The sequence below is a fragment of the Necator americanus genome, chromosome III (assembly GCF_031761385.1).
Source record: "Necator americanus strain Aroian chromosome III, whole genome shotgun sequence".
NCBI lineage: Eukaryota > Metazoa > Nematoda > Chromadorea > Rhabditida > Ancylostomatidae > Necator > Necator americanus.
In genome coordinates this window covers 22,704,560-22,720,348 of record NC_087373.1, presented here as the reverse complement: position 1 = coordinate 22,720,348, position 15,789 = coordinate 22,704,560, and the positions used below count along the sequence as shown (strand labels likewise).

Genomic DNA, 15,789 nt, shown 5'->3' with positions numbered 1-15,789 from the left:
CAAAGAATATTATGTGTACATAAATTATGAGATTAGCTCACCAATCAAACTTAATATGTAAGGCACATATCCGGAACAACTAAAATTATAAAAAAAAACTTAGGAATAAGCAATGACCAGAAGGAAGAGACAACGACGGTGGAGTACTAGACAGAATCTTTTTACGAACTGCACGGATGGAAACAAAGTGATGGGCTACATCTGTTTTGGAAATGAGAACCGCCTAGAGAAAATCAGAGCATGCCCAACATGACCTGCATCGAGGGTATCGGGTTAACGCGCAAAAAAAAACATACACATTGCCAACTGAGTAAGCATCCACACGAGGAAAATGCGAATCGCAACACTATTGTACATATCCTTCGACAGCCCACTGTTGCCTAGGAGAACCATCACACGGTTGCAATTCCGCTTCGTTTCCAGAAGTTGCGGACAAACAGCGACCAGTTTTCAGATGGACTATCTTCCCGACCTAAAACAAACATAAAATAGAACTGAATTCATCAGAACACAAGAATGGAATTTTCACATGACAAACAGAAGCAAGGCGACGCGTCCACTTTGGTAGGTCTCGAATAAAAAAGTAAAAGGATGAAGGATAAAGTGTACAGCATTCATCATTCTCTATGAGATGCGGTGTCGCCTTTGACTTCCATACAGAATAGCTTTAGATTTATGAACAAGTGTGCAACTTTTGCAATGACTTGGAGCTAGGGATCGCCGATGTGTTAAATCATTGCCTCTATCGCCCCAGACACGTCTGGTAGGAATCTATTGACCCGGTGGAATGAAAAACTTGGTTGGCTCCATGGCAATTTCAAAGGATCGATGCATCATGCACCCGCAGCCGTAACTCTTACCAACTGCTCTGCGCCCGCGATTCATGTTTATGGAATAGTACATCCTTCAGTAGAGAAGCGTTGCATACCGCATGATCACTGACATTGCTGCCCTGTCTGCTCCTAGGCAACATGCTATTAAAATGACAACTCGATTGACGTTCGATTCGCAAGGACGTTTTCTCCATGAAAAAGTAGGAGCAAGGGTAGATCGCGAATATGAGCCACTCAAATACGTGACGCGTTGCTAGGTGCCTCGTAGGAAGATTCAGTCGGCAGGGCCGCTAATGCCCTTTCTTGGAGCAGTTTCGGGGAAATAACCGTGATCGCGTTCATACTTATGATCTACACCCCTAACCTTATCTTTTCATGGAGAAATCTGAACCTCGCCAATTCTGTACAATGGATGTCTTTAAAAGACCACCTTCTAACAACATTTCAACCAGCTTACGTTGTTGCATGGTCATTTCCGTCTAGCATCGTTTGCTCACATTAAGTGTCTGTCAACGAATGAAAATAATTGTTACTAACAATGCTTTATCCCTCTAAGGAAATATAATCACAGACTTAAAGCCAGTAGTAATAAGAGATATGAGTTCATGCAAGTGCTAAAGAAGGGAAATTTCCACATTTCTCACAAACTCGAAGCTGATCTCACCACAATCTCTTCCAACGCATGCTGAAGTTGACCGAAGTACAGAAAAAAGACGCGACGTTTTATCTATAAAGGTTCCAGTACCGATTTTTGTGGCTATCTTAGGTAACCGAGGGTCCCGGTTAAAAGTAGATTACTAGAAACTATGTGATGTTTTGCAACACAGAAAAGCTATGACACCCTGCAGAAGTGCGACTTTGCACATGCTTCAACCAGAAAATGAGACAGCTTTAAAATCGTGACAAACGCATATTTGCGGACTCACAATCTTATAAAAGCAAACATTTAGCCATCCTTACCAATATAATCAGGCTCTCACTTTGGAATTATTGATAACCAGAAAATACCTTCTTCGTCATGAATTGCATCCATCTACTAGCTGGATTTTTATTATCGCATACATAACTAAAAGGATTCTGTGACTTTGTACCTCAGGATCATATTTGAACACATGCTTCTGGCTGGGAGTAGCGACGTTGCATCGTTCTAGTCGCAGCAAGCTGTCGACAGCAAATGCAGCACCAGAAGAAAGGCATAAGTCGTCCGATCGGATTTCTCCTCTTTCGGTCAAGGCCCAAGCCTAGAATATGTTCACATCTAGGTGGAGAAGAGCGCTGCGACTCTTCGCTGAAAACCAGCATATCACGAAACTGGCGGTTTTCGGATCTCTTCGAATAGACAAATGTAAAGGTGTAGTTCACAGCTATGAGACTGATAACGCTCAATAGTAATCGAAAAAGCGTGAGAAACAGCTTAGATTCGTCATCGTCGTACCACCTGTTGCATCGGAGGGGAAAGCGGTGCAACCAGTTCTGCTTCTCACGCGTTTTTTCTCGACCATTAAGCAGAACTGAACTTGATAACATTAAAATTCGTGAACTACGCCCCTTCCTTTATCTATTCGAGGCGAGATTCTAACAGCGCCAATTTCGCAAAATGCTGCCTCTCTGGCAACCGAACAATTAACACTGATACTAACGCCGCTGTCATTCATGTTCACAAATAGTTAACATGAAAAAGACAATTAGTGCATGCAAGACGAACGCCTAGCTCTCATCGAGGTATGTTACCTGATTTCCTCCAGCTCCGTGACACGGCTGGAAGCCCACAGGACCATCCTTTTTAGCCATCGTATCCAAACATTTCTTTGATACCTTTAGCAGTGAAAAGTGAAAATCTGTTAATATAAGGTAAACACTTAATGTCCATTATTTACCGTATTCGAAATAGCACCCAGAGAAAGAAAATCATACGGGAGTGGAGCTTCCGGATAAATATTTCTTAAGTACCTGAAAAAGTAGTAATTCAGCAGCAAATGCGCAAACCGTGAAGATGCTTCGAATATGCATTAACTTGCCATTCAAATGATTTGCAATGTAGACTGGCACGTAGCTGTTGTCTACCAGAGACGTCCCCTGGATCAACATTACGTGCTGCTAGAAAGAAATAAATACTCATTTGTAAGAGAAATGAAATTGCAAACAATACTGAGGTTGGCAAAATACAAGGGAAACTTCCAGAGTATAAAGCAAAAAAAGCATACGGGATAACCTACAAGGAACCATCTTGTAAAAGAACTGCTTGTATTGGTCCATCCAAACCTCAGCGGTACGTGCTGCATTGTGATGAATTACCTGAAAACCTGTAAACTAAACTCAAAGAAAAGCTTGTAGAACCAGTTACTATGGGAAAGACAAGAAGGTAAACAAAATGGCTGCAAGTATAGGCCAAATATGGGCAACTGATATAGAATTCGTAGAACAGTATTCGAAATAGCACCTAGAGAAAGAAAACCATAAGTAGAGCTTCCGGATAAATGCAGAAACTCGTAGAAATTTGCATGACAAGAAAGGTGAGCTTGTTCTAGGAGAAACATAAAATTTGTCATCAATTGCGACGATTTGATAAATACAAAAAGGTAGTAGAACACACCAGAATGAAAAAAAAAATCACAGTGTTCTACATCAAATTCACTGAAAATCATCACAAATATTTGCTGCCTGTGAAAACAGCACCTCGCATTCATCCCTTCTTTCGTTGTTTTTCTGTCTCTGTTTTGTTTTTCTGTGTTTCTTTTCTAGAACCTCTGGTGGGACCCACAAGCTATGGATGAAAACAAGAACGCATAGAACCTTTGCAGTGCCACCCGGAAAAGTGTATGGTGTCTGTTTCCGAAAAACATGCCCAACGCGAGAACATGGATGAATTTCCAGCGATCCACCACACATCCAGACCTAGAATTTATTGAAAACTGTCTGTCGTTACATAAAACGAAAACGAACTGAAACAAAAATTTGGTTGATTGCGCTTACTCTGAAAGATATTTCAAGATTTTCTCCACCCCAAACTTGCATTCCTTCATCGTACGAACCTATGTCATAGAAGAATTGTCTGTCGATAGCAAAAAGACCTCCAGCTATAGTAGGTGTTCTAAATGAACATAACAGCTCGGAAAAACGGAAGAAATATCCTTTTCACCTACTGAATAGGTGACGAATGATCGCCCTTCCTTCTCAACATTTCTCTTTTCGGCACTGGATACCACCGGAAATTTAGATGCCAATTGAAACCACCCCACGTAGTATCAGAGGCGGTAACATACTCGAATGTGTCATCTTAATATAATAAACGGTGCTAAACAAGAACTACTTGAATAGCACTTAAGCACCTGAGATAACATCGATGATAGGAGCAACAACACGTTTTCTGTCGTCCGCAACTCGATCCACCAGCGGCTCTAACCACCCAGGAGTAACCTACAATGAAAATATTCAAAATAGCAGGTTAGATCAAAACCAGCGCGGATCAAATCATCCCAACAAGAATTTTAAAGACTCATAGTGAGTTGCAACATAATAAGGGTCAAGTATAATAATACATGAAATTGTGTAAATTATGTGGAAAGAATGCGCACAAGCAAAGGCAGCGATAGGTACTTGCGGGTTCGATTCCCCGCTGGACCAAATTCGTGCACAAGACGAAATAGTTCAGAACTGCACCTAAAAGATGAACAGCTCAACATTGTTTTCAACAGTTTATTCGTGAATATAATAATATTTAGGGACCAAAAACGATGAAATTGGGTGAACATCGTTAACTTTGAAAGATCTTTAATAACTTCATGAGAAGACCCGCTTGGGAAAACTTTGTCACGTTTCGTAGAAAAAGAAAAATGCTCGGAGTGCAATTTTTGGTACACTCGAGTTTTTCTTTTTTTGAAATTTCGGCAAAAAAGTGAAAATTATATTCTGATAGGGGAAATCCTCGGAAACAACGTACTGAGAACTTAACTAAGATCAAACATCTCTTCACGCCCAAAAACAAACTGAAAATTTTGCATGTTTCCCCACCTCGGAAAAAGGTAGCATACTTTAGAAATTTTTTATACTTGGATAAGTGTAAAAAATCGTAGAATGCAAAGTTCATCTTCTTATGATGACGTAATCTTCCTAAAATGCAGGCAAGGAAAACCAGAAAAAAACGTCGAATTCCTATTTCCCCGTCAATATTCCAAACAAAAAAAAAAAAATGGGAACACCACATGGTATTCATATGAACACTTGGTACAATGAGCCTTCTACAGAACACATCCAAAAGTCTCAAAAGCACTCCTCTAGCGACATTATTAACACCTAACAATGTAACAATCTGAGCATTTTTGGTAAGTAAGTGCCATTGCTCAGGTGTAAATTGTTGAAGACTCTGTAATATTGAGTTAATAACACTTAATAACAGTTCTAAGTTTTATCTACTCTGTAGAAATTTCTATCCACTGCGGATCGAACCTTCGGTGTCCTGTTATCGTCTTTGTGGTTGGTAGCTGTGCTCTGTTTTCGGTTTCTCTCAAAAGATAATGCGCCAATACCAACTTCCTTTCTTGTTCTTCTCTCCTCTTTTCCTGCTCTTCTCCTCCTTCGCCGCCCTCTCCCCTTCGCTCTACGACTCTTCTGTTGAGAATATCTCACCGTAAGCTTGACCATGAACATAATTAGGTTACAGATTTGAAAGGATCATCCAAGATGGTACGACGCAAACCCCGTATTACAAACGCTGAAATTTGAATCCGAAAGATTAAGATTTTTCAGCTCGAATTCTAGTGAGCAGTGTTTTTTTTTTTTTTGAGATAGCACTATATCAAAATGAAGACCATAAACAATAGAATGGGAATGTGCTTTGATAAAAGCAGAAGCCATTCCTTCCACCTTCATACGTTTGCAGAGCTTGCCAAATTAACCGCACCTAAGTAGCTTTACAATTAATGTAGTTCAAAACTTCATAATTACTCAAAAGCGTACACTCATACTCGTTCTGAAGTTCAATTACTAGGGAAGATAGAAGGTAAATGTAACACACTTAGAAACGAACGTGTTTAACAGGACTGAAGCGCACATCTGCGGGGAATGGGGGCGGGTACTGGTAGTTTGCATCTATGCAACCGATCATCGATAGTGCGATTTCACTGATAAGTACTGGAGAAGCTCTTGAATTTGAAGGTTTCTCGTCCTTCTTTGTGTGTATTCCATCATGAACTTGCACGCGGGGGAGGCCGTTAAAAACGTCCGGCAGACACTGAGCATCATGCGCCACAAATGTTTTTCCCGGATATTACAATTACCTCAACGTGCGCATCAAGGAACAACAAAATTCGTCCTTTTGCCATAGCAGATCCTGTTAAGCGAGCCCGTATCAAGCCACTCCGACGCTTTAAATGAACGAGACGAGTTGGAATCTGCAAATATTAGACATCGAAAACAAGAAGGTATATGCCGCGTCCGAAGCATAGATATGTCCTCTGTTGTCACAACTTTTTATTTTAACTGTAACAGAACAAAATAAATGAGGCGCCGAAAAGATAGGTTCTATGCTGTCGGCGGCGGATTATTAGTCACGCCTATACACATATATATATATATATATATATATATACATATATATATATATATATATATATATATATATATATATATATATATATATATATATATATATATATATATATATATATATATATATATATATATATATATATATATATAGAAGAGAACATAGATATCTCACAGGAAATCGTTTTATGTAAACATCAAGAGGCTCCTTCAAATAGTCACGATCAGACAAATCATCAATGAGAATAATTTCTTCCAGCAAATCGAGAGGTGACCTGAAGAAGGACGAAATAATAAGTGCATCGCGGTTGTTTGAAGCTGGTGTAATCAGTTACTACTTTTGATATTATCCCTATCGATTGGTTCAGACACCTAAGTATTGAATTATTCGTATATTCGACAATACGGCTTCGAATGATGTATTTATTATACATAGCGGTTGCGAATCACTTTTAAAAACAAGGAAATTCATCAAACCGCTTCGACCCTTTGATCCCAAAATCCCACAACAAACTTCAGGTATGCCAACGGTTCACCTCGCACGTTTTAATTAATGGTATCGGTTTCTCGGGCAAGGTGTTTATCATACTCATCATAAGCATGTAGTAGTCATGCCAAAACGTGCTGGATTCTGAAGATACCGTGTAAGCGATTGGCTCCAAGCAGGGTCAGGTCCACCGATATATATATATATATATATATATATATATATATATATATATATATATATATATATATATATATATATATATATATATATATATATATATATATATATATATGGTAATGGAACCTCGAGGGTACGACCACCCACTACATCGAAATTTTGCGATCAAGGAAGAAACGTAAAGCTAAAAGGTAAACAACTCAATAGTACATATTCTTCAACAATTTATTCGATGACATTTAATTGCTAAAACGTTCATGTTGCGTGAACATTGTCAGGTCTAGAAGTCTAGAAGATTTTTAATAAGTTCGCGAGAAGAGCACTTCGAGAAATACTTTGGAGTTGCTTTGTAATTGGAACCTTGTTGTACAAAGCTTTCAGATCTACACTCTAAAGGACCATCTGATGTTTTTGAAATTAGATGAGACGATTAAAAACTTTATTTTTCTTTTATTTTAATCTGCTGTTTAACGTTAACTGGAAGGTCGCGAAAAAATAGCAGCTCAATTTGCAGACCAAGTCTTCCTCCACGTATGAAGACCTATGCATTTCTCAAAGTTTTTTCTCACTAGGTTATTAAAGGCATCACTCCACGAATCTAAGGTGGTGCGGATTTCAGGTGGAGTATTCGTATACGGGATAGTAGATTAGGGAGAGGAGGTGATTCCGTCCATTTCTTCCTAATTACCGTAAAAAACAGTCCGGAAGATACGGCTTCGGGCGTTCTGGCGCACTATTTTCTACAAAGAGTTCGATTGGAGCGCGCCAGCCTGTGCGGCGCCGCATCTTCCGGGCCGTTTTTTACGGCAATTAGGAAGAAATGGACGGAATCACCCTCCTCTCCATAATCTACTATCCCTTACAACAATACTCCACCTAAAATCTGCACCACCTCAGATTCGGGGGGTGATGACTTTAAAACAATATTGGCAAAAACTTGGCAATATTTGCAAAAACTGACCGTTAAATGTAATTAAAGTCACGGATAAAGTGTTGGAAATTGTGTAACATTTAACTTTTTCTGTCCTTTCCAAAAATTTGGTTCAGTGGAGAATCGAATCCGTGAGGTGCATTTGCTTCCTTTGTTTGATCTGTAGGTTTTCTTTCTTTACAATTTCATAATATCGCTGGAAAGGGAAGAGAGGACGTTTTCGAGGGGATAATGTCTGATCATGACGTTTGACCGTGGCTCGAAGTGGTGCGATGGGACACTTAAAGACGGCACACGCGAAATTGACGTGGTACAGAAACGTTAGGGAACACGTAGAGTTGATCTTGTAGACTATGGAAATGAGCGTGGCCCCGTTCAAGTCCCCGTGTCGCCCTAAAAACGGAGTGGAAACCGCTTTTGCTCTTACGAGGTGCGTTAGAACCCCCACCTTCGTACACGCTCCGATCCCTTCAGCAAACTGTTCACTGTTTTACTTCAATAGGCTACCGAGACCTCACCAATCCTCTACCGCTCGTTCGTGGATAAGATATTCGATGGTTGCAACTGATTTCGTATGGAAGAACGCCATCTTTAGCGCCATTTTTTAAGACGATTAGGGGAAGATGAGCCGAGCCATGCTCATTTCTGTAATCTACGACACCAACTCGACGTTTGCGTGCGGATTCCGTCAGTTTTGTGACGCGCTGCCTTTAATCACCGACGCAGCCCGAGAGGATCCCAGCTCGAGCATAACCGCTTACACAATTGCACCAGAAGTCAGCTTCTTTTAACCACACAGTACAACTCTATCAAGAGAGTTAACCTAAGAAATTTTTGAAAACTGGAGGAATGATGATGGTGTTTGTAACTCAAGCACACAGTTAATAAGACGCGAACCATTCTTACCCTTCCGAAAACGACGATATACCTGAAACGTCTCGCAACGATGAATTCCACCTAACAGCCTGGTTGACTAAAGGCAGAATAAGCAATCAAATATGATTCCAGGTAGTATGGACGCAAACCTGCTTCCATTATATCAGAAATATTTAACACATTTTAGCGTCATGTAGTAGAGGCAGAACGACATGAAGCACGGTGCTGTTGCTTAAGCCGCCGCGCTCGAAGCGACGCGGAGGAGATAGCAGTTGGGACCGAGATGGGACCATCGCGAACTACTATATATTGTCATATCACAACGAGCTTACCATACATTAGAGGAAAAACGAAAAAATTGGCCTCTGTCTAATTGAAATAAAATTATGATTTAAAGCATGTGAACCAGTGCAGTGTAGTGCACGGCTGCAAAAGATTGGTAATGATGATCCACAGCAGCAGAGCAAGCAATATGTTAAAAACAGAAAAGAATCACCTATTAACAACAGAATGCAAGGTCCGAAGGAGTGTTGTCCATGCTTCGTTGTGAAAAACAATGATTATAGATGTTTTTGGTAAGTTCTTTTTGTAGAATTTGGTCTGGCACCTGAAAACTAAGAATGTTATAGAATGCAAAAGTTAAAATAATGAAATTGTGACAATGAGAGAAATCAGACAATGAAGGAAAAGAAATGAGAAGTTTGAATCACGCACTCTGAAGAGCGATAATCAGGTAAAGATCGGTTGATGGAAATCATTTCGCTAGCCATCTGAAAAAAGTGGTAAGCAGTTGTTGATGGATTTTACAAGTATAATTTATAAAATTTATTTATAAAGACTCCAAAATGTTACGAGCAGAGATTAACCTATAATTCACATTCACATTTCAAGTCAATAAATGTCATTGTTGACTGAGTTTACACTCTGGTGGGAACGCCAACCGCTTTATCTATTTTGAGCTTGAATGTTGAAGTTTAGAGTGGAAAAAATAGTCGCTGTAACTAGCCAGCCAAATCTAACTAGCCAAGTCGGGACTGATCACAGAGGATTAACTAGAGAAATCGAGTATTCTTCAATCTTTATACCGCGTATACAAGTCCGACTGCTACTTGATCGCTATGGCGCTGACTTTGCTAAACATCGCGAAGAAACAAAGCGCGACGAGCAAGACGGATTTCGTCTTGGCCGATCTGCGACTGACCAAAATGTTGCAGCGGTACACGAAACCAGAGCAGTACCCCGGGAATCCCGCAGAGTCGGGTGGAGATTTTTTCACGAATTCTCTAATTGCTCTCTCAATTGCACTGCGCTTCAGGTCCTTTTGGAACGACTGCAACTAGTCAATTCTGAATTCTGTTGCAGGAGCATCAGATGCGATCGAAAATCACAAAATGTTAAATGTATTAGGAAATAAGCTTTCTAAAATTCCTTTTTTTTTACCATAACGTCAAGGTCATTCGAAAAAAAAAACGTTCGAAGGTATGACTATCCAAAAGATCGAATTTCATTGTTTGCAGTAGCTATAGCGTTGAAAACAGTTAAACGCCCGTCTGTCATTTGGTCTGTCAAAGTTATTCAAACCACTTGAAGCTATTGAACAAGGCAACATTACTACTGAATCTACTATATTTGAGGTGGCTGGTAAAGTTATTGTGGAATGAATACGACATCGAGGCAGCCATTGAGGCGCAAAACAGCTATACACGCTTTTTGATCACGAAACCACAGCCAGCTTAAGGGATCGCTCCAGTTCTCAAGACATTTTCACTGGAAATGCTCAAAATCGATAGCAGTTTATATGCGAATAGCGTAATATTTAACACGAGCTTCTCATCAAAGTAATTTTGTAATTGACACATGACTTTCTTTACTGGAAACCTACAACATTGAACTGATTTTCCAAGAATCGCTTGTCTTTTTCGACTGCCATGTCTGCGGGTACAGCCACACCAATACCGTTTTCTCCGTATTCAGGTGCTTGGAATGATTTCACTGCAAAGCACTGATAATGTGAACGCCACAATGTTCCAACCATTTAACAGAAACAAGCACAACATTCTTTTAATTTGAAGATTCAAGCAGCAAAGCACCATAGTTTTTGAACGATAATGAGTAGTTAAAAACGAACTGCTCAAGAGTTGATTAAGTCGCTGTTGAACTTGCGGATTAATTGTTGTCCTGTTTCGCAAAAGCCTTGCTTTTGGTGCATCAATCACCTGAATAGAAAACAATACAGGAGAGCACGGTAGTTGACGAAAACTTGTAATACCTCTTTTTCTATTATATCCCTCGGAGAAAGTTGTTGTTTGACTTCTTCCTCACCTCCTATGCGATCTCCTCGCACATAACTGAAGAAGTAATTAATGAGACAAAAGCTAAATAAATATATAATAACATCCCAATTCTTACTTTTGAAACATTCAATATTGCAAAAACAAAGAAATGAAAACTGGAACACCCTGGCAACAATGGCTAACACAGAGGTCTGCTCATTTCGATCGCTTAATTCAAGGCAGACGCTAAGTAAGAGGATAAAGACTAAAGTTTCTGGCGTTGATCAATCCGCATGGGATGCGCCACCCTGTTCACTTAAATTCGGATCGTTTGAGTTTTGCGAACGTGTAACTGGCCTATACAATGACTTGCGGTGGCTAGCCAATGTGTAAAGATAGTGTTTTTATCCTCCCAGGCAAGTCTGGTACCAATTTAGCGACCTCGGAGAAATGACAGGCTTGGTGAGCTCCAGGGCGGACTCGAACCTCCGATCGATCGTGCAGGAAGCGGAACCTCTAGCCGCTACACTACACCCGCCCCAGACGCTAAGTATCTGATATAAATTCAGATTCATTCTGCCGTCCACTGCTGGCACATGGCATACCATAACAATGCGAACTATTGGATGATCTGGAGGGGAGCCTTAATGTACACTTTACTGTTCCTTCTAGCAATACCATTAGGCCATTATAATCACGAAATTGAAAATTCTCGAGACGAATCACGAAATTACTGCAAAAATCCCGGGAACCCGTAGAGTTCTGGTGGTACATAGATTACGGAATCCAGCTGTTCCGATTAACTTCCTCTAGTCGTCGCAAAAAAAAAAACGGCGTAGAAGACAGCCTTGCTTCTCACGAAGTAAGTTGCAACCGACCACCTTCTGCACGCGTCCACGAGCGAGCAGCGAACATTCAATATTGCAAAACTAAAAAAAATGATCAATGGCACCTCCTCACTATCCAAGTACCTACCAGCCTATACAAGTAGAACCAGTGCATACGCTGCTGAAAGAACGCAGGAACGTCTATACGTGGAACGTGGTCTAGCGTAGCTGGTAGGAAAAAACGCTGCTTCCACGCCACCTTTTGCGATGGTTAGGAGAAGTTGAGCGGAGCCACGCTAGGTTTCTTAACCTATGTACAACCTCTGCACATTCCCCGGGGTTTTTCTACTACGTCAATTTCGCGATACGTTACGTTACCTGTGTTGTAGAGCTTGAATTTCCAGTGTGAGCTACAAGAATTGGTAATAATAAGCACGAGCCAATAGACGTGTCACGCGAACGTTTCCCCGTGCATGAATTCGTGCGGATACATCGCATATTTAGTGGTGTTATAGGAAGGATTCTATTTACCAAATGGCTAGAACATGCAAGAACAACCACGTAAACATGCAACCAAATCATTATCTAAGGTTCCTGAGGGAACTGCATTTCTATACGTTTGTGCGTTGGTCGTTACTACTGAAGTATGAGAGGCAAATTTCCATCAGCTACTTTTCCGTATAACCTTTTCCTGACCCACATTCATCCTCGACGCTGTAGCAAGGACAGGACAAGAATATGAAACATCTAAAAGAAACCGTTTCTTGATGAGTTAATTGTTTGACCAATACATGTATGATAAACTCAGAACTGTTGGATTACCTAGTAGGGGATGGCACTGTTTCGCAATGTTACATAACTTATAAAACCAAACGAGATTTGACAATCTAACAATTAATTATTTCTGAATTCTTCCATCTAAAAACGAAAAAAATCAGGACTAAAAACAAGCAAAAAAAAAACCACCTGCGTTGTTTCCCTTTGCTTGTTATACTTCCGCTGTCCAGGTAATAGAACAAAACGACTACGTCTACCAACAGCCACACTATACTAGTCACTACTACGGCTCGCAGTACTCCTGCACGCGCCACACGCATGCCGAACCAAGCTTTTTCTAGGTAGCGTAGCCGGACCTTCAATGACGACCAATTAGAATATGACGTTGTGGCCATAGATGCGATAGTCGGAGCCAGTGCTCCGATCCCCTTCACTTTCAGACAGTTGGCGAAGGGACTTCCTCTCTTCTGAACGGTTGACGAAGGGACCCTTCACCTTCGGAAGGTAGGCGAAGGGATCCTCATCACTTGAGTTTCACTCCATGAGCTAGGCCCCCTACACCTGAAGAAGGTCCGGCTCCTTTCTCTCGCACCTATGGTCTACCTATGGTCGTGGCAAATGAGAAGCATTCAAAAAAATATTCAGTAAAGGGGATAAGGAATTCCTCATACAGAAACCAATTGTTGCTATCAATAAGATATCTTCATTTAATGCACTATTGTGCATACAACTTATAACTGAAATAGAACACGATTCGATCCTAGACTTGAACATGTGCCAAAAAGTAGAGTAATGAAACAGAGCAAGATAAGAATCACAGACAAATAAGTGCACTCGTAACTGACAATTTTGAATCAATGTGAGCACAAACCCCCAAATTTTCATGGGATAAGCATAAGTGAGTAGGATTATGAAAGTAGAAAAATCCAGAAAAAATTTAGAAGAACAACCAACGACAACAATATAAACTGTGTAGGAATCTAAGTAAGAAGTAGCAAAATGTTTTGAGAAAGTAAGAAGGAAATTCGAAAGGGAATTAGAGTAAATAATAAGTTATATAACCGTCCAGCATCCATATTATGACAATTTGAAAGATAACCATACAAAAACAAATTGTTTCAAAGACTAGTATCACATAATCACACTCCTCTGTTCATTTGATGTTCATAAAGACATGATCGAGCAGAAAAAGAAGCTTCTCACAGAAAGTTAATGGGTTGACTTTAAGAGGTTAGTGGAAGAGCCAAGCAGCGAGAAATTAGCCAATCTGCGAGATCGCGTCCACAGCACGTAATGTTAGCTGTCACAAACGGAACTGGTGGAGCATTCATCTGCTTCCACATACCACAGCTGTTTGGTAAAGGAGTAACCTAGAAAATGATCGAATTCCTTTAGTGGTCAAATAGTCACTAAAGGATAAAAACACCATAACAGTCTCGCCCATTCCTGCTTCAAAAAATTCGCGCACAGCCTCATGCGACTCACGACTCCAAACATCTTGACCGCCGACTGGCATAATATTGGCGACCTGAAAAGCACATACGAATATTTTTAACCGACGTTCACCTAAAGAAATCTACACTTAATGAGAAGAAGGCTCCTAAATTCTCTAAAAGTGAGACAAAGATGAAAATCCCAGGTGATGCTCCGGGTTGAGACATTCATATCCCCCAATTTAGACATTCTCGATTATCTAAAACCTTACAAGGATTAGATCTAATTGGTGGCACAAATGCTTCAAATTGCATAGCTTCTAGGTTTAGAATTACGTGTTACTTTATTGATGTTTTTCGGTGAAGTTTTCCTAAAAACGGTCTTCTCGTTGACGCGGAAATTTCTTCCTAGAGTTTTTTTTTTAACGACAGTCTAATTTCGTTAATGTCAGTAATAGCTAATTATAAAAATAGAAATTTATTTAACCCACAGTGATTTTTACTGCAGAGAAAAGATTACTGGTGTGTGGGTGATTTCAGAAAACATCTTACGGGACTTTTTAAGCCGAATGATTTGCGTTCTATGTGTGATCGGAGGGGATTCTTCCTGTGTCCCAAAACCACAAGAGATTTTATGGGGATGCATTAATTTTGTGCTCCTCCCACATCATTTCTAAACCTCTTCTACAAATTCGTTTAATTCAGCATCTGATAAACTGAAGATTCTAAACTATGACCACTCTACGAGTAGGACCACTCCTTACGCTTTTTTTTGACAAGATAACAGTTAATAAAACTTCAACTTGCAGAACTGCGTAGAGACAATCAAAAAAACAAACTTTAATTTGATGAAAGGTATAAGGCTTTGCGCTTACAGCTCAGCAGTTGAAGTACATATATATATATATATATATATATATATATATAAATAAATATATAAACATATATATATATACATATATATATATCATATGTATATAACATATTATATATATATATATATATATATATATATATATATATATATATATGTGTATATATATATATATATATATATATATATATATATGGGCCGCGTATACGAGTCTGATTGCTACCTGCACGTGGTGGCCCTGCTTTAACTAAACGCAATCAGGCGTTCGAGTGTACGCATTGGGAACGTACGAGCTATATAACTTGCACTGTTATATGGCGAAAGCTTCCCATACATTGCAAAAAGGTGCTGTCGTCCAGCACACCGCCAAAGCCCATAACCTGAAAGGTCAACTGCCTGAAGGGAGCATGGAATCTTTGGCAACAACCATTCGTTTCATCACGCTGAACTGCCGAACACTATCGAGTGAGCTCCAACAAGCCGCTCTATCCAGACTTCTGCGATATCTCTGTGTGCCTTTTGTTGCACTGCAGGAAACACGCATGAGAGATCGGCCCGTAATCAGCATCGAAAATTACACCATATACTGCGGCGATGCTGATGAGAACAAAGTAGGTGGTTGCGCGATAGCTGTGAGGAACGATTACAAGAAGTGGAGGAATTTGGCTCAACGTCGTCTAGATGCGCCTTTTTACGACTGCGGGATCGCGGAGGACGTAAACTCTGGATCGTAAGTGCTCACGCACCTACGGAA

At 40.1% G+C, this 15,789-nt stretch overlaps 3 protein-coding genes across 5 annotated transcripts; 1 reads left to right on the top strand and 2 right to left on the bottom strand.

The window, feature by feature from the left end:
- Positions 1-346: 346 nt before the first annotated feature.
- On the bottom strand, positions 347-13,454 carry RB195_010550 (uncharacterized protein; the record flags this gene model as incomplete). 2 transcript variants are annotated; one of them, XM_064191611.1, is made up of 19 exons in its annotated part: positions 347-472; positions 1,925-2,074; positions 2,565-2,648; positions 2,711-2,783; positions 2,852-2,930; positions 3,050-3,128; positions 3,627-3,728; positions 3,807-3,924; positions 3,977-4,109; positions 4,163-4,250; positions 6,110-6,223; positions 6,553-6,652; positions 9,348-9,458; positions 9,566-9,621; positions 10,734-10,843; positions 10,980-11,067; positions 11,121-11,199; positions 12,918-13,065; positions 13,406-13,454. In XM_064191611.1, the coding sequence occupies 19 exons, from the start codon at positions 13,452-13,454 to the stop codon at positions 347-349; spliced, it is 1,887 nt and encodes a 628-aa protein (XP_064049194.1). The 2 variants fall into 2 exon arrangements, with proteins under 2 accessions (XP_064049194.1, XP_064049195.1); XM_064191612.1 differs by lacking the exon at positions 13,406-13,454 and having other exon boundaries at positions 12,918-13,048.
- Positions 13,455-13,951: 497 nt separating this feature from the next.
- Positions 13,952-14,476, bottom strand: RB195_010549 (uncharacterized protein; the record flags this gene model as incomplete). Of its 2 annotated transcripts, XM_064191610.1 has the most annotated exons (3): positions 13,952-14,098; positions 14,161-14,256; positions 14,429-14,476. In XM_064191610.1, the coding sequence occupies 3 exons, from the start codon at positions 14,474-14,476 to the stop codon at positions 13,952-13,954; spliced, it is 291 nt and encodes a 96-aa protein (XP_064049193.1). The 2 variants fall into 2 exon arrangements, with proteins under 2 accessions (XP_064049193.1, XP_013303062.2); XM_013447608.2 differs by lacking the exon at positions 14,429-14,476 and having other exon boundaries at positions 14,155-14,244.
- An 873-nt stretch (positions 14,477-15,349) lies between these two features.
- RB195_010548 (uncharacterized protein) lies at positions 15,350-15,769 on the top strand (the record flags this gene model as incomplete). Its single annotated transcript, XM_064191609.1, has 1 exon — positions 15,350-15,769. One exon carries the CDS (start codon positions 15,350-15,352, stop codon positions 15,767-15,769), a length of 420 nt encoding a protein of 139 aa, XP_064049192.1.
- Positions 15,770-15,789: the final 20 nt, after the last annotated feature.